The sequence below is a fragment of the Taeniopygia guttata genome, chromosome 5 (assembly GCF_048771995.1).
Source record: "Taeniopygia guttata chromosome 5, bTaeGut7.mat, whole genome shotgun sequence".
NCBI classification, from domain to species: Eukaryota; Metazoa; Chordata; class Aves; order Passeriformes; family Estrildidae; genus Taeniopygia; species Taeniopygia guttata.
Window position 1 is genome coordinate 42,433,459 of NC_133030.1, and position 20,623 is coordinate 42,454,081.

At 40.7% G+C, this 20,623-nt stretch overlaps 1 protein-coding gene across 11 annotated transcripts in view; it reads left to right on the forward strand.

Annotated features, from left to right (window-relative positions):
* TTLL5 (tubulin tyrosine ligase like 5) overlaps positions 1–20,132 on the forward strand; it is a 122,440-nt gene extending 102,308 nt beyond the window's left edge. For 6 of the 11 annotated variants that reach the window (XM_030274714.4, XM_072930279.1, XM_072930278.1 and 3 more), the window contains 3 exons: positions 2,493–2,713; positions 9,773–9,858; positions 19,568–20,132. In XM_030274714.4, the coding sequence (XP_030130574.4) occupies positions 2,493–2,713; positions 9,773–9,858; positions 19,568–19,608 (348 nt within the window). In that variant the 3' untranslated portion in view covers positions 19,609–20,132. Of the gene's footprint in view, positions 1–2,492; positions 2,714–9,772; positions 9,859–19,567 lie in introns of those variants that run through there. The other 5 variants (XR_012056423.1, XR_012056425.1, XM_072930282.1 and 2 more) reach the window with 3 other exon arrangements.
* The last annotated feature ends 491 nt before the right edge of the window (positions 20,133–20,623 follow it).

Consider the following 20,623-nt stretch of genomic DNA (forward strand, 5'->3'; position numbering starts at 1 on the left):
TCTGCTTTTAATCACTAACAGCCCAAACTTAGCTGCTACTGACTAATACTCTTAGATGTTCATTGTCTTTACTGATAAGGTGTACACATTGAGATTTTCTAATTTAATTTTTATTTTCGTACAAGGAATACTTTGTGTATGGTATTGTAGATGTTGAAACAAGGAGATACTGCTTCAGTCTGTGATGTAGGGAAAAATATTTTCTGTGTCATTGCTTTCTTCATGGGCATGACAGGGTTAATGCTGTTCTTCCTCCCCAGAAAATTGTGTGCAAGAATTAACTCACTAATAATTTACAGAAATTTCTGCTAAAACGTCCTATAGCTTTTTTAGTATTTTTCAGATTTGTAGCCCTAGAGACTTGTTAGGGTAGCAAATGTGTCCTCAATATCAAGTTAAATCTGCCTGGGAACTGTAAGTGAAATTTTTCACTTGAAGCAGCAATAGTTGTAGAGTGCTACCTGCTTCAGGACTGCATCTGTCAGGGTTTGTCTAGGCTTCTGCTCTCCCTAGACCCTTAGTTTTCAGAATCCTGAGTGGTAAGGTCTGTCTCCTATATTTTGGATGTGCTGAAAGCTTCCCAGCCCTTCCTTTGTGTGGTCAGGCTCTGCTCTCCCAGCTGTCATCTCTGTTTGCACAGAAGCTGCTCCTGGTTTCCTGTCCTATCCCCACGGAGTTCGCAGCAGGGCAGTATACTTTGTAGCTAAATCCAGAAGCTGTGGTCCTTGTCAGCTTCCAGTCTCCCCATCCTTGCCTGGAAGACAGCCAGAATCTCAGCACAATGTGGAGACAAAGGCATTTTCAGAAGTCTGTAACCCCCAAAAAGAATATCCATGACCTTTCTTTAAGCAGGTTTCAACAGTTTTTGCTGATCAGGCTTTGTTAGAGCATCCATGCTTGCTGTTTATTCAGAGTCATAGATCTCCTTGCCACTGCATATTAACGCAGGCGAAGGGTATGACTGTAAGCATTGTGAACTCCAGGATCTTAGTGGTGACAAGAAAAAGAACTTCCAGGAAAAATGCATAATATCAAAAGAACTTGTAGGAAAGATGGATAATATCATTTCACAGTGAAATGATACTGCTGAATAAGAAGTGGGTGCAGGGATTTGAGGGTCTCCATCCCAACCCTACAATGTGTCAGGGTCTGAGATACAAGAGACTAAGTTCCAAGTTCCATTTTAGTTTGTTTTTCTGGGGAAATATGGGGTGTGGCTGCTATTTTCCAGACTTCTGCACTTGTACTAGCTTCCATATTGAGAATCTGGAAGCTGCAATCAAGGTAGAACTTCAGGGAAGGGAGAGGTTAAGAAGGATTGGGAGCCCAAGGGCATCCTGTCAGTGAGCTCTAGTTAGGAAACAGGCCTGTTTTGGCTCCTGCACTTCCTTCTCTCCCTAGAGCCCTGCCTGTCAGAAACGCCTTCCCACACAGCACTGCTCTGCCATTTGCCAGAGAATTGCGGGGGAGAGGGGCTTTTCCTGTCTGTGTGCTGAGACTCAGCCAGCTCTCAGACTGTGGTTTTCTCTGGAGCCTGGAGCCCATTTGCTGTGGCTTTGTGTATTTTCCACCCAAGGAGAAACTGAGGACAGACTCAGTGAAGGGCACTGCTCCCAGGGTCACATGGAGGGCTCAGCTCTTCCCCTTATCACTTGAACTCTAGATGCCAAATTACGAGGTTATGGTATTGCCTCTGTTCTGGGAATCTGACTGGCTTCGAGGAAAGACAAAGCAGAACTCCCAGCAGGTTGCTCCTTTCTGAAGAGAGTTTAGCAGTCTGCAGAACTCCCATAGAGGAAATGTTCTCCAGTCCGTGCTTTGCCAGGCCATTGCTCAGAGCTCCAGTGTCTCTTAACATACAGATCCTTTTGTTCCCTGTGTCACATCTCCAACATATTTACTGTCCCACATGCTATAGGAATAGAAATATTTTCTGTTCCCTGATATTACTGGGGATTTCCTTTTTGTCAGTGGTGGAGTTAAAGTTCCTTTTTCAGAAGAAGGTACCTTACAGCTTTTCTGTTATTCCAAGCACCTACACAGTTAGACCTAATAGTAGCATTCTGTCATCTTCCCCATAACCTTTCTCTTTCTTAGAACTGTGTCTCAATCCTACCTCCCACATAAAGAATAATTTATCAAGTGATGCAGAAAGTCAATGTAATTAAATCTTTACTTCTTTGTGGATGGATGCTCACTTTAAGATTAAATTAAGGATTTGGCCTCTTGTTTTTTAATCGGGAATAGTAGAATTCTGTGTCATAGTGAAGTTGTCTGCCTTCCTAGAAGCTAGTCCTGGTTTCTAGGGGCATATAATTCACTGTCTTAACAACTTAACTCTTTATGTGTGGGACTTTCCCTGGAGCCCTGGGGTTGCCTTCACCAGGCAGATATTATCCCTCACAAAAATCACCCACCTCCATCAGTGTTCTCAGCAATATTCACAGAGGTAATCACCAATTACTATGGGATGTTTTTCTTTCTTCACCCAGGATGTTTTTGCCAACTACTCACAATCCAGCACCAGTCATATATCTGTGCCAACTGGCTCTGATGCCCACAAGACATCAAATGCCACTTCTAGTATCCAGAAGGCAGCCAGTTTGGACAAAGTGATGCCATCCCAGAGTACAGCTCCTCAGTTGGTTCCAAAGCCTCCAACAAACCACAGACAGGCAGTGATCAGAAAGGCTGCAGCCCAGAGGACACCCAAGTAAGTTTTATCTCTTCCATGCACAACTGGGTATTGGCACTGGTTCCCCTGAAGGTGAATATTGGAGAAGAAACTGTCTGCATCTGACTGTGACAGATCCTTTTGGCTGTGCTGTCCAGGATAAATCTCAGAATAACATGAGGCATACATACTGAAATAAACATTGCACTGTGTTGCAGTTGTGTGTTTCATAAAGATATGGAAGGTAGCTGCAACAGCGTACAAAGGTAAGGACACAGGAACTGTCAAATTGATTCCAGAGTGGGATTCGGTAACGTAAATACCGGGTGCTAGTGGCGTTTTGGATGCCCACGGCTATTCCACCTGACTTCCAGCTGCTCTTCCAGATGAGTACAGGTCTTCTGTAGTTCTTGTGTTGTATCTGTCAGTCCCATGCAGATGTCTCAAATACTTGAGAGCACCAATTAAGGTACATCTATCTTTAGGCACTTAAGTCACTCCCTCTGTCTAAACTTTGATGGGGGCTAGAATCTAGAAAAGGATGCCAAAAAAAAAAAAAGAACCAACACCCCAAAAAAACCAAAACACAGCAACAAAGCTATTCAATACCTTTAACAAGATAATCTGCCCCTGAGCCAAGTTTTCCCATAAATTTAACACACCATGTCAGATTTAGGCCTTCAAGCACAAGTGTTTATTTCATGTGAAATGCTTATATTGTGCCTGATGTAATGATAGCTTTTCTCATTAAATGTAGAAATCCTTCTTTTAACTTTTAGTAAGCTTTTAGATAAATAATGCTTGGTATTCTAAGGTAAGTGGATGGATTTGACAGTTTTCTTTAAAAACAAATGCTGTCTTTAGAAACAAACAAAAATATTCACCGTGAAATTTTGCTTACTCATTATAAGTTTCCTTCCTTTCCATTTCTTGGTATGTTTTCTCTTTTCTGCATTATGAGAAAATGTGAGCAAGACTTCTGGATTTTCAGCTTCCTCAGCTCTGTTTATCTCCTCTTAAATGGCAGAATTGCTTTAGTCTAAACCCTTCATCAAGTTTTTCCTCATATATCCTCAGACTTGTTTCATCCTGAAAAATTGATTTCATAACTTCCTTCCTTTTGCTTACTCTACAGCCAGAAGAGTTGTAAAGCTTTCAGAGCAAGCTCCTGTGAAATTTCCTGATTCTGTTTTCGCTTCCTGTTTAAAGAGAGAAGTTTCAGCTTTAGGTTACTGATGAAAGACACCTCATGAAGATGTAGTCACTGTGTGTGAATCAAATCTGGAGCTGCAAGGCATATTTAAGGAACTTGGACAGAACTGCTTTAGGGAAGTTTGTGTATTTGCTGCCTGTACTCTTGCTATCTTAAGAGATAGCACATAGAGTTAATCCCCCAAAACTATTTAAAAAGAAAACAAGATATTAGTAAATTTTGTCAGCTCAGCAAATGCAGATGTGAGCACGAGGTCTGGCAGGTATGCTCTGGTGGCTTTGCTATCTGATTTCTTTCATGTTGGGTGGCTCTTGTTAGTACAGGTGACAGGCTGTGTCAGTGGGTTTCTCTGCTGGGCAGCGGGGATGTGTATTTGAAGATGCCGGTGTGCTGTGCTCACTTCTTGGCAAAGGAAATGTTTATCCTTGTGAGATGGAATTGCAGCTCCTTGGACAGACTTTACTTTGCTGCATTTTTGTGGTTTCTGCTCTGTGACAGGCAGGAGTGTGGGAAAACCGGAAAAAGTTCAGCACCAAAAATGCACAGAAGGGGGAATAAAAGCAAAAGATTCCTTCAGAATTTCAGAAAACTAATCCAAGTATTGAAGGCTGCAAGGAGCCGCTCCGGAAATATTTTCCAAGTTGCCTTTCAGTCTCCAGCACAAGGCTCCAAACCCATTCTTACCATTCATGGGATCTTGCAGTAACATTTTTTCACTTACATGGAAAACAACAGTGCCTAGCTGTATTTCCAGCACGCTGAGAGCTGATCGTTTGAAAACTGCTATGTCTCAGACTAATTTAATCCATTCATTGTTGTCAGGAAAAGGCCAGATACACATCTGCAGAGGAGAGTGAATGGAGAAAAGCCTCTGTGTAAAAGGAACATGGACTAAAGGAGAAAAAGATGTCTTCCATGCTTCAGCCTATTTTCTAGAGTCCCTGATAATTTGGACAGAGTATTTTCGGACATGTTGTGTAATCTGCTTTCAAAAAAGTCCAGTGGTAGAAGCTCTACTGTGTGCTATAAAAATCTGTTTAATAATCTAGACAACCTTGTAATCACCTAGTTTCTCCTGATGTGCTGATTTTTTTCTGAATTTTTCTTTTGAATTATTTTCTGAATTTTTCTTTTGTTTCAGCTTATTGTACCTTGTTCCTCCTTCCTGAACCCTAAACACTTTCTCATGTAAATACTTTCCATCTTTTGAATATTCTTTTACTTCTTGGAGTAACCTAATTTTGTTTAGACTTGTTGAGGTTTTGTTAAGCTCAGATAGCAGTTCTACTTGCCAAGTCCTTAATTGTCTTGAATTTACTGTATTTTCTTCAGTTTGTCAGAATGCTTGGAGTGTGGCACCCAAAATTGTACTTTTCTGGTGAGACTACCATGTCCTTATGTTATGACATGGCAAATATCCCTCTCCATAACATCTTTCGATTGCTTCGTTTGTCTATCAGGTCACATTTTGATTTGCTGCCTTCTCTCACTCTCTAATACTTCTTGGCAGGTTTTCTGATATCTTTCCTCAAAGGGGATCTCAGGGCTGTGTATTATTTACGGAAGACTCACTGAAACAAATCCCATTCTGTTGTTAAAGCTCTCATGTCTCTTTCTCCCCCCATATATTTCAGTAAGCTAGACCTTATTTCTGTTTGCTCTTTCGCTGCCTGGCTTTTGTTTCACATGTTAATAAAGATAATCTTTTTCAAGTTGTTTCTAGAATTTCTCCAGAGAGAGGACTGTGATGACAAAACTAAAATCAGCTTTGTCTCTTTGAGGGTATCTCCTCCTTGCATGCGTTATCAATTCTCTCCAGCCAGCACATGTGGCTTCCAGAAAAGGGAGAAAGAAGTAGAAAACTCAACTACAAACAGAATGAGATGCTAAGGATGAACATTACTGACTAATTCAGAAACTGTCTAGTAACTTGGACACTTTCGTGGTTGAAGCATAAAGGAAAAAAGTAATGGAACAGCCAGACAATTCAGTCTTGTCTTTTCAGTTCCTGGCTTCTCTTGTTTTTGTAAAAGGTGGTAGGTTGACTTTATAATGGATTGTGTCCAAAGCAGACTCCTTGCTTAAACTAACAGAGTGGAAAACTGGGGCCCATATTAAGGTGTGGAAAAAGACTAACTGGGAGAAATGGTTTAGTATGGTTCAGCTCTATGCTGAAATATTGTGCCATAAATGGTCTCACAGGGCTCCACAGTTTTGATCAAATATGCTTGTATCACTAATAGATAGTTCTTGAACATCTACTACAACGTGCTGTTTTTTCTTTCCCAGAGTCAAACTGGGTCTTTCCCACTGCTCATGTTGCCACTACTATTGACAGGTCTGTGAACCATGAAGAGACCTGCTGATATTTTGAGATAGGGATCACAGATACAGTATGTATAAGCAATGGAATGAAGCAGATGTTCCCTGGAAGCAGTATTTGGTGTATAGAGTCTTCACATTACAGACGACAGCATGCAAAGTAGAAAAATACATTAGCTCAACTGTTCACAAGAGTGAACTGGTGGTAGATGAAAAATCTTTCTGCTTTTAGGAATACCTAAGTCATAATAAATACACATTTCTGTGCTATCATTCATATAGTAACTTCTCAGTAACCTCTCTGTGACAGGAGAGGAGTAAGGCTTTGAACAATCTGTGAACAGAACCATCAGTCAAAGAAAACGTCTCAGAAAAGTTGATCTGTTAATATTAGAGCACTGTATATGAGCAGAGGAAACGCTAGGTAGGGAAAATGAGCCTATTGTTCAAGATGTTATCAGTGAGAGATAAGATCACCAAGTTTACCAGCAGTAGACTGGAACATTACAAACTCTTGGGGATATTGATCAGCATGGCATAATTTCTTGTACTGAGTATCTCTGTAAATGTCATAACAACTCTATTCAGTAAGCCTTGCAAAATAAATATGCCTTTCAAGTCCCACCACTACAGAAGAAAAATCTTTCTAAAATGTTCTCTTCTGTTTTACACGGTCCCAGCAGTAGAAGAGCCACAGTTCTTCTCTATTGTAACTAGTACAGAAATAGGGTAGAGGGGATCCATTTCTCTAGGGTTCAGGAAATCTATCCCAGAGCGGGGAGGAGTTCTGACTGCAGTTGGACACAGAAGTAGCCAGCATCCACTGGCCAAGCCTAGCAAATGTGCCAAAAGCAGATGATGATGATCACAGAGCAAGGCCCTGTAAAACACTCTGGCTGTGTTTTGTATCCTGTCTTGCCCATGTGTGAAGTGTCTTTAGTGAGCCAGGTACATCACACACAGAAAGGGAGTGCCCACTGATAAGAGGACAGGCAGCAGAACACACATCTAACAGTTATTGGAACCCCTCTAAATGTTTTGCTACTGCTGTACTGCAGCACGCTTATTTTTTCAGCTCCTGAATATCTGGGTTATTCAGGCTGCTTGACCCTTAGACATTTTTGGCAGTAAAAGCAGTGCATCTGAGAGACATGCCTTGATTTAACACCCTGACACAGCTGGGCTCACTAGACCCATAGTTCGTAGCCCTTGGCTAGCCTCCGATCATACACACAGATACACATGCAGGGGTACCCCATCCAAGAACAACAAAGAGGAACAAGCTTCCTGCCTCTGGGTCTTTACATTTTTTGCTGTCCTTTTGTCAAACCTGGGCTTTTGTGATGTGAATATGTTAGTGTCAGATCTGTCTGGTTCTACTGGACCTTTAGATGCATCTGTAGCATCCCAGAAATACGTTGTTAAAACAAAGGTATTCAAAATTCAGTCAAAAAGTATTTTTCTCTCATCTGTAGAACAGTATTTGCAGTCCAAGGCTGGGCAGCTGAATGCTAGTGTAGTACCTAAATTAAGGAAGCCAGTATCAGTTTTGAGGAGGAGTTAGCCATATAGGAGATAGAAAAGAGCAATGACAGTTATTTAAATGGAAGGGACAGCTGGGACTGTTTTTGTTAGTATTGAATAAGGAATGGTGAACATAACAATGAACTGGAGAAGTGGAACATAGCACTGGAGAAATGGAAGTAAAAACAACAGAGACATTGACAGTAGGAAACTGAGAAAAAACAATAGGATTTCAGCCAATCCAAGGAGGAAGAAAATGGAAAGGGATTACCTCAGTTTAAACAGTGAATATGTTCTGGCACTGAAGCTTTCATCAGGACAGCACAGAGAGTATGAGGAAGTATCTTAGCATGGTGGGAGATGCCAGGAGCTGAGCTGAGAATGAGCTCTCAGAATGAGGTGACTGTTGAAACTGCAAGAATCAAGGTAACCCAACGTTGTGGGTAGGCAGAGCAGAAGGGCAAGTCTGTGGAGATAAAGAAATTCTCTGAACAATAAGGTAGAAGAGTGACTGTTCCCTGTTTTGCTTGTTTATTGTTGTTGTACTTGCTGGCATTCTTGATTACTTTTTCAACTACTAGTCTTGCATTCTACTTACAAAAGAGTGAGCTGAATTTGGCTGTCAGTTGTGCTGTGTTAACAAAGTGGGCAAGCTAATTATGAGCATAGAACCTCTATGTAAGAAGCATAAAGATCCATCTGGATTCTCAGCTTCCAGAATGAACATGCAATATCAGCAAAAAAAACCCCATAGGTACACATCCAAAATTCTCTCCAAGAGACAATAAATACAGAAACAGGCACCTCATTTGACAGTAGCATTTCCAGTTAAGACTGACTGAAGTAAGGGGCTGTGGTATGCAAATGTATCTGCATCCCTCTCCCTTCATGTGGACTCCAATGCATTTCACTGAAATCCAGCTGAAATAAAATGCAGGAGTCCGTCACAGATGTTTTAGCTCTCAGAAACACTGGGGTTTCTGGCACCTTGCTGACCTTGAAATATGGAAGCAAAAGGTTTTAGATAAAACCACAGACGCTGCATGTGTTTAAACAGTGAGTAACAATTAGTTGCCAGGGCATCCCATGGGGATTGGAGATCATGATGCTCTTCAGGGGCAGAGCTGACAGCAACTTTAACACTGCAGAACTGAAAGAGTGAAGAAGGACTCTGGCAGAGACAAGTGTGCATGCAGAAAAGTCTGTAGTGATTGGAAATGAGTTGGGCCAGGAGGAAGAACAGCAAGGAAGAATAAGGGAGGAGAGGACAAACCAGGAATAAAAGGATAATTGTATAGATTTTTAAGGACAGAATAGATGCTTGCAGCTGTATAGCGTGCCCCTCTCTTGTGAGTAGACCAAATTTTTCTGTAGGAGAACATGGTCTCAGTTTGGTAATAAATCTTCCTGAGTCAAAGTGCACTTGTAGTCTACAGAGTGTGGTTTTGCTGTAACTCAAGTGCTGAGATCAGTGGAGAAGGATTTGCATAAGGTATCTGCTTGAGGAATGGCACTGGATTACTGAAAATTAGATGCATCCCATGTGTCTCAGTTTGCAAGATAAGTGAGAAATCTTGGCTAAATGAGCTCTCTCTGCTGAGGCAAGATGCAAAGACTTAACTCTTGAATGTATGTTTAGACAGCATGTGCATTTCTGTGCAACAGTTGCTTAGTCACTTTAATTCAAATCATTGGACTAAGATGACCACAGCATTACTAGTTGCAATGTATGTTGGTGGTCCAGTGCAATTTAATATCTTCATTATACTCCAGAATCAGCTTCCAAGGCATATGAGACAATTAAGTGTTTTAGTCACATTGAAGTTTCCCTGGTGGCTTGACTGTTCATTTGTCTTGCTCTGCTTTTTGGAGTCAGTTGCTGTCACTGCCTTTTTCATACCACATTCAGGCACAGCTTCATGGTTACAGTCCCAATGAGATTATGTAAACTAGGGAAATTATCTTTTTTTTATTTGAGACTTTTATTCTTCCTTGCTATATCACTTACCTCTGTCTAATTTTATGGTTTTATCTCTTAGGCGGACCTCCACTGAAAAGCAACTGAATGGATTCCAGAACAGCCTTCAGAGTGCTGCACCCTGTGAGCCAGGGACGTATTCCACAGGTGAGTGACAGTGCTAAAGACCATGAAAGTGGGGGTGGGTATGCTGAGATGCTTTCATCTGGTTTCAAGAACTGCCAGGGAAAAAACTTATCAGCAAGAAGAAACACAGCTGCCTCCTCTACATGTAGTGGTTCCTAGGTAACAGTCTAGGTTCAGCTGTACAGGGAATTTATACCCCCTGGGGTTAAAAAGACTAAACAGAAGGGAGCATAGGCTGAGTTTCCTAGAGCTGGAAGACCCTCTTAGAATATGGCTGGGGAGGGAAAAAACTACCTTGGCTCAAATGGTTTCTTTTTGCTTTAGACTTTGGCTCAAGATGTTCTCTTGTTTAAGCGTGGCCTGTAATGAAGGGCCGGGACATTCTTTACATTTTTCTTTGGTCTTGCATTAAAGCTCTTAGCGCAGAAAGATATAGCCAGGACTTGTGAATCAGCTACATCGTGAAGTCAAGTAGTAGATGTGAAAGTATCTGATAAAAAATCACTGAGAGTTAAAGAATCAACTCTTCATCTTTCTCTAGTGGCTAATTATTTCAAACAGGTTTTTCTGCTGATAAGTTCTCAGAAAAGGAGGAGCCAATCATTTATGCAGACCTATTGGCAGGTAGAGCATAGTCTTGTAAACCCGTACTACCCATGGCTCACAGTAATTTGTGATAGTGCTGTAATGGAATATGTGGACACATTAGGTTCCAGAATGCTTTGAAAAATGATATTTCTGATTTTCTGTTTTGCAATGGAGCTGTGAAAACATGACTTAAGTGTCACTAATGCAGTGATCTCTGTGTTTCCAGAGACTGAAAGAAAAGTTTGTGGAGGGGTTAGTCTCTTGGATATTTATCTCTGAAATTGAAAGATGACATTTCTTTTATTTATTCAGTGATTTTTTTTCTGATCCTCTAGCACAAACATTCAGCTAATGCACTTAACATACAGTTCCAAACTGCCTCCCACAACTTTCCCACCTGCCGAAACTCCAGTTATCCTACCAGCAATTTTGTAGGGTGAATGGCCACAGTCAATATAAAACACCCTATGGTACACTGGAACATGACAGTGTACTCTAGCGTATAATGGGATTATCCAAACAAATAAAATTATATTAACCCTGTATTATGTGTATAGCTGAATCAAAAGTTTTGGTCTACTGTATAATGCAATTTAGGTTTTTAGTACAGTATATAAAGAAAGGTTACAGATAAATTTAAAAGTAAATGTAAAAATTAAGTTCTCAATATATTGACAAAACTGGTTTGTTGAGTGGACTTACATGAAGGTGTTTGTATGCTGGATTCTGCCTTCTTTTTCACATTTTCAGTTGCCACCCTCTAATTTTAACCTTTCCAAGAGAATCTCTCCATCTCCTCTGGATACTGTTGTTCTGTTGGTCCATGATAACTGTAGGTAGCATTTTGCTATCCTTCCCCATTTCTGTGAATACCTACACAGTGCATGCATGAAGATGGGTGATAATATTAATGATGGTATGCAACAGCCAGAGCTGAAGGAATAACAGAGGCTAGATAACAACTGTGAAGTTCAGGATAGTCACTCCTTTGTGAATACTTGTAATCCAGTGAGAATTGAGAACTTCAACTCATGTTTCCTTCTGTAGAGCTGGTCTAGCTGCATTGTGCTAAACTGCCCTCTTTGAAGCTGAAACAAAGGGTTACCCTTCTATTTAACCAAGAGTATCAGGGCTTAGGTAAAGCCCAGGTTTGGCTAGCGGTAGGCTAGTAGAACCGTGGTGGATGGGTCACTCAAAGCTTCCTTGCTGCTAAAAGAGATACATAGCTCCAAGAACAGTGCTAAATATTGCTGTGATTAAACTAACTGGAGCCAAATGTTTGTTCTTGCAAATTGGGGAATGATATTTTCTTCAGCTTTGCACCAACCTACTGGTATGTGTCAGAGGCTGTTGTGCCCAGTTTGTGTCTCAGAAACTGCTCTGAAACTACTGCTCTCACAGTAGTTCTTGCTGTAGGAACAGCTGTTTTTCTTCTTCACTCTCTCCACTGATTGCTTACACTAGGGCCCTGATTTCCCCTCAGCAGCAGTTTACTTGGGGTTACTGTTTCACCTGTATTTAGTATCTTAGATACCAACTGGAGAGGTTGGACACACAAGTCATGAAGCAAATCACAGAATAAACTGCAAGCATTTAAAGACAGAAGGCTGTGAAAAGCTGCAGATATAAAAGAGGAACCAGGCAGAACCTGTGTATAAACACATATATACAGATGTTCAAAAATGTCTGAGAAGCTTGAATAGGCCTTCTCTTCTAACCGCCTGTCTGAGAATAGTTATGGGGCTTTGTGAAGAGGCATAAAGGTGTCACAAGTGATCTTACTTCAAGCCAGGGTGTTGCTCAATGGAAAAGAGAGTCAGGCAGTATGGAGACTTTTAACTAGGCTGTCCAGATGACAGTTCACTAGTGATTAGTGCTGCAACTGTAAAGTAGCAGTTGTAGACATTGTTGTGCAGTGGGCTCAGGCTCTCAAGAACAGATCCTTTAAAATAAAAGGGAAAATAAAAATCAACATTTCTGCAAGGTAGCTCAGGATTCTGAAACAAGCCACCACTACAATGAAAGTAGCCTCATCCTCATTTCACAGAGGCAGAAGTTGTGGGAGCTGTCTGTCACTGGTGTAATGAGAGAGAAGGCAGAGAGCCTCATGACACTATACAGACAGGAATCTAAATTTGAAAGATAGCAAATGGGGGTTATTTGTAGTGTCTGAAGAGACAGATTCTTAGCAAAATTTGGAGAAGTTTAGCAGGATTTATTCTAATAAATACTAAGAACGACTACCTCTAGGGAGCATGTAAATTACTTGTGACCTGAGTTTTCACTGAACACCCAACCACTAGTGCATTTCTAAAATCAGAGCCATTATCACATTACTTTTTTTTTTCTGTGTTACTTTGAGGGTCCCTCAGCATGACACTGATTGTTTTGTGTTTTGTGGAATTCAGCAATTCAGTTAGCATTATTGAAACAGGGTGATCTTGAATTAAGGAACCAGTTCTCTTTTCAAAGTCTTCTTCAGCATATAGCTTGCTGAGCAACAGCTGAGTACTGTGGTTGGTTGTTGAGGTCCAGGTTGTCTTTAGGAGGCTGTGCTTGGTATATGGAGGCTGTGGTTGAGTTCATATGATGGTCAGGCTGGTCATTTTTGTTTTAGTATATATTTTAAGAATATAAGGTGTATGGAGAAGTTTTGCTGGTTTATTTTCCTTTCCTCTCTAGTGGCATTAGGTAAATAGTGTGTGAATTTGTTTTCTCCAGAAAGTGAAGGTCTAGAAAAAAAAAAAGTCACTTTTCCACCAGAGTTTAGCTTTTGAACAAGTTGAAAAGAAATATCAAGGAATTTTAGTAGTTATGGGTCGATCTCAAAGTTAGAAATTATTTCTATTTATTATTTTTAATTTTTGAAAATGCTAACACAAAGGAGATTCTGGGGAGACCAGAGGATGAAGAGCACTTTATGAAAGTATAACAGTATAGTCCGAAGCAGCTTCTCTGTTCCTGAATTGGACTCTTGTCTGCAAGAGTCTGGAGATAGGAACAATCTGAAAGTATAGTTAACCCCTCAGTGCAGCTGTAGAGTAGATGCTCAGGTTGATTTTATTTGGTTTGGTGTGATATCCAGAGGTTAATAGCAACTGTTGAGTTGTTCTAAGTTGTTCTATGAATTACACCTGTGTTCTTTAGGCTTTTATCCTTCATTTGCTGCCAGCATTTTGAGAGTTTGTGACATTTTTTTTTTTAAAAGCTTCAGGAGACAGAACACCTCTGGAGTTCTGTTTTGCTATGACAAAAACATAAGGTACTAATAAGCTATATAATTACAAACATGAATCATTAAAGCTGTGCAAGACTAATGGTTCCAAACTTGACAGGACCTTCATATTTCCATAATCAGACTGATTAACAGTAATTAAGTTTTATTGTGCTAATGTTTATATTACTAGTATCCAAATAACTTGTCCACTGTGTTTGCTGAGAGGGAAAAAAACCCATAAGAATTATAGGAGGTTAAAATTAATAATATGCATTTCAAGTTTGACAGTGAAGACTGCTAATTCTTGTGAAGTCTTGGATCTCTACCTAGTCTGGTTGAAAACATGAGCCTAAAACTAATTTATCTGTATTTTAGTTTTCTGGAGAATCTGTGATGCAGAAAGTGAGTGTCAAAACTCATTCTGAAACTAGGATGAAACTTCTTGAGCTAGTTGGTATAGACTTGATTTTATTTCCCATGATTTTCAGTTCTGTAGCTGTGCTTAGTTGCAGGGTGATGAACAGTTGTCTGTTTATTTTAGACATTCACCTGCCCCCGTATCTGCATGAAAGCCAAGTCCAGAAAGTATGCAACTCTTTGAAATAAAGTGTGTTATATCCGTAAGGGCTTAAAGCTGCATCCTGAACTGCAAAGAGACTAGAAGACTATGGGGATTAATAAATTGGATCTAATCCATGTAGAATACAGGCTGCTATTCTTAATTTTTCAGTGATACCCTTCTTTAGGCTCAGGTGGAGAGCAGTGTCTGAATGCCATCCAAATATGATGGGTGTGTAAGCAGAGTGGCCCAGTATGGAGCAATGAATGTAGCCTGCTTGTAAACTAGTGACAGTAACAAGCCCTTTTGTACTCACTCTTCTCACCATCTAGCATGTTCAGATTTTTTTCATTTTACAGAAAATCTACAAGTAGACTGTGTATTCCCAAAGTTTTTTATATCCAAGAATATTGTATGGACCTCCAAAACAAGGTCATGTTGTTACATGTCTTGTTATTGGAGACCTGAAATTAAGAGTTACCATTGGAGGTGCTAAGTCTCCACTCCCTGTTGCCTACCCACTGCTTGAACATTATTCTTGAAATGCAGCGCCTTTAGATTCCTTTAGCAGGTATGCAAATGTACAAGCTTCTAAATTGTCCTGGTCCAGGAAAAAAAAAAAAGGCAAGTAAACACAGCAGGCATAGAAACAAGACACATACAATCACTTCATATTTTTTGCCAGATCTAAACAAACAAACAAACAAACAAAAAGTATGGAATTTGGAGATTCTTTTATCAGTGAGAATGTCTCAACTCTCTTGGAGCATAAAGGGTGGGGATGGGATGTAATATGTACTGTTACCACTGTGCATGGCCTGTGTCAGTCTTCCAGCCATTTGTTACATTGGGTGGAATTCCCAGCTGCCCAGCCTTGTCCAGGCTTCCTCAGCTTCTGCCAGGTTCCCTGCAGCCTTGGAAAGCAGTAGATTGTTGAACACCAATGTGTTTATTTTTATGTTGTTACCACATTCCCAGGAGGAACCTTGACTATGATTTCAGCTGGTCTCACCACACTGTCCAAATCCTTCATCAGGAGCAGCTGGGAATAGAAATCACTCGGGTTTCTACACAGCACATTGCTGGTGTGCTTCCTCCTTCTCAGTAATCCTGTTAATTCCAGTCTTCATTTGCCACCCTTCTGGTTCTCTGTGTTGTTGCTGTGACTGACTGCACAAATGGTCTTCACTTCAAAAGATGACCTTCAAATGGGCACCTCAAGTAACCTTTACCTCAGATTGTTCTGAAGATCCAGGCACAAGGTATCTTATGACACAAAAGAGCAACTTTTGATGTCACCTTATTACTTATCCTAGTCCGGGAATGGAGTCGTGATGAGCTCTTCCGCATAAATCTTTTCAGAACCATCTGTCTGGCTGAGAAGCTCTGGGTGGATCATTGAAGAGGGAGCTCCTGTGTGATATCCAGCACTTTGCATCAAACTTTTCTGGTGCAGTCTCTCACCCTGCATATAGCCTTTGTTAACAGCAGTTCTGTCAGTATCTCTCTGTAATGCTGTCTCCATGCAGAGAAAGGATCATTGAGAAACAGAATTAGTCCTTTTTATCATACTTTGGAAAGCTGGGCTTGAGTTGAATCCTACTATTGTGCCTCCCTTTTTGGAATCAGTTACAATGGAGGATATTTAGTTGCACATTTGTTCTTGCAGTTATCTTCCTAAAGCCATTGTTTTTTCATGCATCACAAAAACATCCTGAATAATTTCTCTCTTACCCTTCTGACTTCCACTGTTTTGTAAAGAGAGCACACAGGAAGGGGGTAAAAATAATTTCACTCCCTGCTTTAGTTGATCAACCAGTCCAAGGTCAGATAATGACACACAAGCGTGTTAGTACCATATGGGCCTGAAGGGAAAGGAGAAGGGTAAAGAGGCTTTCTTTTTACCCCATTTCTTAGTACTCTTTGGAGGGGCAGGGAACCATTATTGTATGATTAACAGTGAGCAAATATTGATGCTTTGAATCAGTACCTTTAAAATAGATACAAGTTACGAATGGGACATGACTATGTTTGAGCTTACCCGGTTCTGAGAAAAGTGTATGTAAGTCTCATTAAGTCTCAGCAGAGTGTAAAGTGCTGCCAGAAGCAGCATTCCAGGCCCTTCTCAGAGGATAAGATATTATCCAACTCAGCCATCACCTCTCAGATAGAACTGAGGATCAGTGTTCACTTCTAATCATCAGAAATTACGTTTATTCCTGAACTTTGTGAGAGCAACCTGCCTCTCACATCTTTACTCAACCTTTTGCCTTTCTCTTATGAAAGGAAGGAGCTTTGTCCTGTTGCTGCTTATCTCATGCCACTGAAAGGACATTCCATGTCTCAGGACTATTCCTGAGAAAGCAGGAAAAAATGGAAAGAACAGTCTTTAGAGTCAGCTTCCCTGTCTAAGAACTAGAACTCAGCTTGGATTTTAGGAGCCTTTGCATCTGACAAACTCGGAAGCAGGATGAATGATGACTGCAGGCAGTTGGTGGTTTTGCCTGACGGGAGGCTTGGGCATGGCTTGTTCTCAATAGTGAGGCGATGGCGAACTGCCTGTGTCTCCTTGCTGCATTGGAAATGTCCTTTAGTATCAGGTGTGCAAAGACATAGGAGAGGTTATATGATATTTTGGCTGCTTCTGTCTCACATCTGGTCCTTTGGCATTAAGCTACCTGTAGAGGAGATGATTTTGCCCATCCAAACTGGACTTTGTTTTAATCTGGCATTGTTTTATTGAGGCTAAAAATAGAAGCCAAAATGTGTGTGAATGGGCTAAAACGTGTATCTGAAGTTATGAAATGAAATGTGCGGAAGAGCCAGACAGGAGGGGAGCCACAGTGAACGCAGGAGTAGAGAGGTGAATAAGGATATCTGAAAGAGGGCTGTCAAGTACAGAAGGACATTAGCAGTTGGGATGAGTGTGTGGTAAGTGTCTTTAACACGGGGAGCAGGAAGGCTCATGCTGACTTCCACTGGTATTTCTTTACTTGTCAGTGAGTCTGCTCACTGCTTTTTTATGCAGGAAGACTTGTCTGGAATACAGTTGTATATACCGTTCATGACATACACATCACACTCCCCACACACACTCAGACATCCACACCTCCCCACCCCTCAAGAAAATTTTCATGACTTGGAGCTGCTGCTTTCCCTTGCCGCCTTGGTTCAACAAGTCAGGTTGAAGTTGTGCCCAAAATATGGGGGAGGGAAGGCTGGCTTTCTGTTGTCAGCTGTCCTGGCTTGCTAGTGTCAATCACCCATAGATATAAATAAACCCCATTTATTTATTGTCTTTCTTAGTTATACTATATATTACCAAGAGAATGCTGGGCATCATTCTAAGATCAGAAATTCAGTCTGGGATAAAAAAATAATCTGAATTTCTAGGATAATCTTAGCTTTTCAGGGAGAAAGCAAGTTCCCGCTTTCAACACTAGATTCAGGAGACTTCAATAAAGCTGCTCAGTTCTCCCACACATTTTCTTCAGGTAAGATGAAGCAGTCCAAACTAGCTGTAAAAAATACTAGCATGGGCTCCTGACCCAGTACTGTCACTTAGCCTTGTGCTTGTCTCTGTCTTATTCCAGCAGCTTGGAAGCACAGTTAGATTTAGGTGCTGGTTTGTGAGCAACGCTATATACATCTGTGCTGGGAAAGTCTACGTGGCAATGAATTTTAGTGTGCAGATCTCTTAAATGACTTCATGCAACTCCTTTGATTTTCCTGTGACTCAGAATCATATCCATAAAAGGGAGATAATCCTCTTCTTCCCACTGTGACTGTTCTGAGTTTTTGAGGTGCAGTCATGGATGACATAATAGTGTGTAAATATGTGGACAGACATATGGGCAGATACTTTGACACCTCATGGCAGGCAGAGAATAAAGGAGGCTCATGCTGTTGCATGTAGTGATTCACTGCAATGACTCTATCACTGGAGAGAATCAACCCTTAATGTTTGCTTCTGTCAGCAATGAGCTCTTTTTCTGTTCCTGCTAGTCAACCAGAACCTCCATCTACTCAACTGCAAGGAGGTGGAATGTTCACCAGTAGCTTTGGAATTATAAAACTTCAGAGCATTATATACATTAGTGTTTATGAAATTACTGAATTGGCAACGAGCTGCACTCTTGATAGGAACTTGCATATCTACTTGTAGACATAGGAATGCCCCTTTCTGTGCTGAATCCTCAAGGTAATCATACAAAAACTCAAGGAAAGTGATTTTAACTCAGTTTGTGAGAAAAGACAAACTGTGCTATGCATTTCTGTAGGAATAGGAAGGCTCAAACATCTTCAAAACAGGAAAATTAGGTTGAAGTTGGCTGCCTTCTCTCATGTGCCTTTGTTTCCTTAATTTCAGGATATAATAATATTGCCAAGGGATACGTTTCTGGATTGGTATCCTGTCTTAATGCACGTGGTTGACAGTTTGGTTCCTAATTCAGTTTTCAAATTTTCTGTGCGGTGACATAGCTGGCAATTTCACTTTCTAAACATCTTTCCAGATCCTCTGTGCTCTGTGATGTTTGGCTGTATGCTGGACATTCAAGGAGAGTGAGTCTATTTTCTTTAAATATAGCAATATTTTTAAGAAACATCTCTCAACAAATGTCGCTCATGTTTAGGAGAAAGCTGACATGCCAAATACAGAGGACAAGCTTTACCTACTAGATTAGCTGTAAAATGCAAGCTGTCAAAAATAAACTTGGTACATTTCTAAGTGTTTTTGTTTTTTATTTTTAAAGGGCTGTCTAAGGATGTTTAAGTAAAAGCAGTGAAGATGACATTGACATTTTCCCATAGTGTTCCTAAATAGTAAAATGCTGCAGTATGTAGAAGTCAAAACTGCATCTTTATAATAATTGGGAGGGGGGTGGGGGTGGGGAACAAAATTCCATGTTCCCAATTTGTTTCGTTTTAAAGATCAGCCTTTCACACTCCTAGCTCTCCTGCAGCAAGGCCCTCAGCATGTGTTGGGCTGGGGAAGTCGACTCCCATGCAAGCAAATGAGTAAAACACCCAAAGAAAGAGATAAAGGATACTGATGTGGAGAAAGATTTAGAGGAAGGGTGCATGTGAAGTGATGAGTCACATGAGTCAGAAGTAAGAGTGAAGAAGGTATTCTGGGGCTTGAAAGGAATACCAAGAGTACTTTTTCACACAGTAGCTTACTAAGTTAGGTTTTGTTATACTGGTTTGTGATCTCATCTGTTGTGGCAGAGAGGTTGTGTGGTAAGGACACCCAGGTTTCTGGTGATGGCTGAGATTTGCAGAGCAGTGCATCAGTTTTCCCCACAAAACAGTCCTCCATGATTACTCGAAATCTTTGAGTAAAAAAACTTTGGTTTTTTTCCCAGCTTCTGCTCGCAGAGAAGGAGTAACACAGAACTCCAGGTGAGGAATCCCAAGAGTTGCTTCAAGTATGGGACAAAGGAAGAAGCAGCAGCAGTGACTTCACACCATCACATTCCCATATCAGGCAAAATGAGAGAAGAGGAGGCCTTGGTGAGAGAACAACGCACCGAAAAGAGTATCTAAACATCTGTGAAAGCAGACTGTGGTGATACACCTGCAAGCTGAGCTGAATGAATGCTTCTGAGAGCTTCTGCTGCTGAGTCTTTGTCCCTTCCTTTTATTTCTTCCTCAGCTCTAACTGTGAGGTCTTTCCGCAAGACAAGAGATCTTTCCTTCAGCTGTTGTTCCTAAAGTCCAGGTTTGAACATAAAGTCTCACTTGCTCCGCCATTTCAATCTGTTCTAGTCTGGTAATAGCCAAGATTCCATGCTTTCATCACATGGCAGCCATCAGCAGAGACAAATACTAGAACATGCGACTGGAGATGTCTATGTTGGTTGCCATCTTGAATTTTGGCACAGAGCCATAGAAATTAACAGTTTAAATAAAGTAATTTCATTTGTTTTCTTTGGTTATAATTTCAGTTATTAATTGACACGCCCAAAATATTTGCTGTTGTTATACTGGACAGGATTTTAAATATGTCTTTGTTTCATTGTAGGATACTTGTATTCTGTGTGGCTTATTTTGTATTTTGATTTCTTTGTTTAGACTTCGTAAACTTTTTAAATTGGCTGATGTTTTCAGACCCAGGCTTGAACCCTACGGCCCAGGTGGCTCTTATCAGTTGCAACAGTGTCTTGGTGAAGCACTCCAGTTAAAATTTGCCTAGTGTTATGAAAATTAGTTTACTTGTGTTAGAAAACAATGTCAGCAGCTGGAAATTGTATTGGAGAGAAGATCCATCCATCCTTAAAATGAACAGGAAGCAGCTTCAGCTCTGGCTCTTTGTTGGTGCCAAGTTTAAGGAAAACTCAGTATTTTGCAACTTCTGCCTTGTCCAACAGCAAGGGGTGTGATTGACAATTCTCAAAGGTAAAAAATGTTCTATTGCTTGT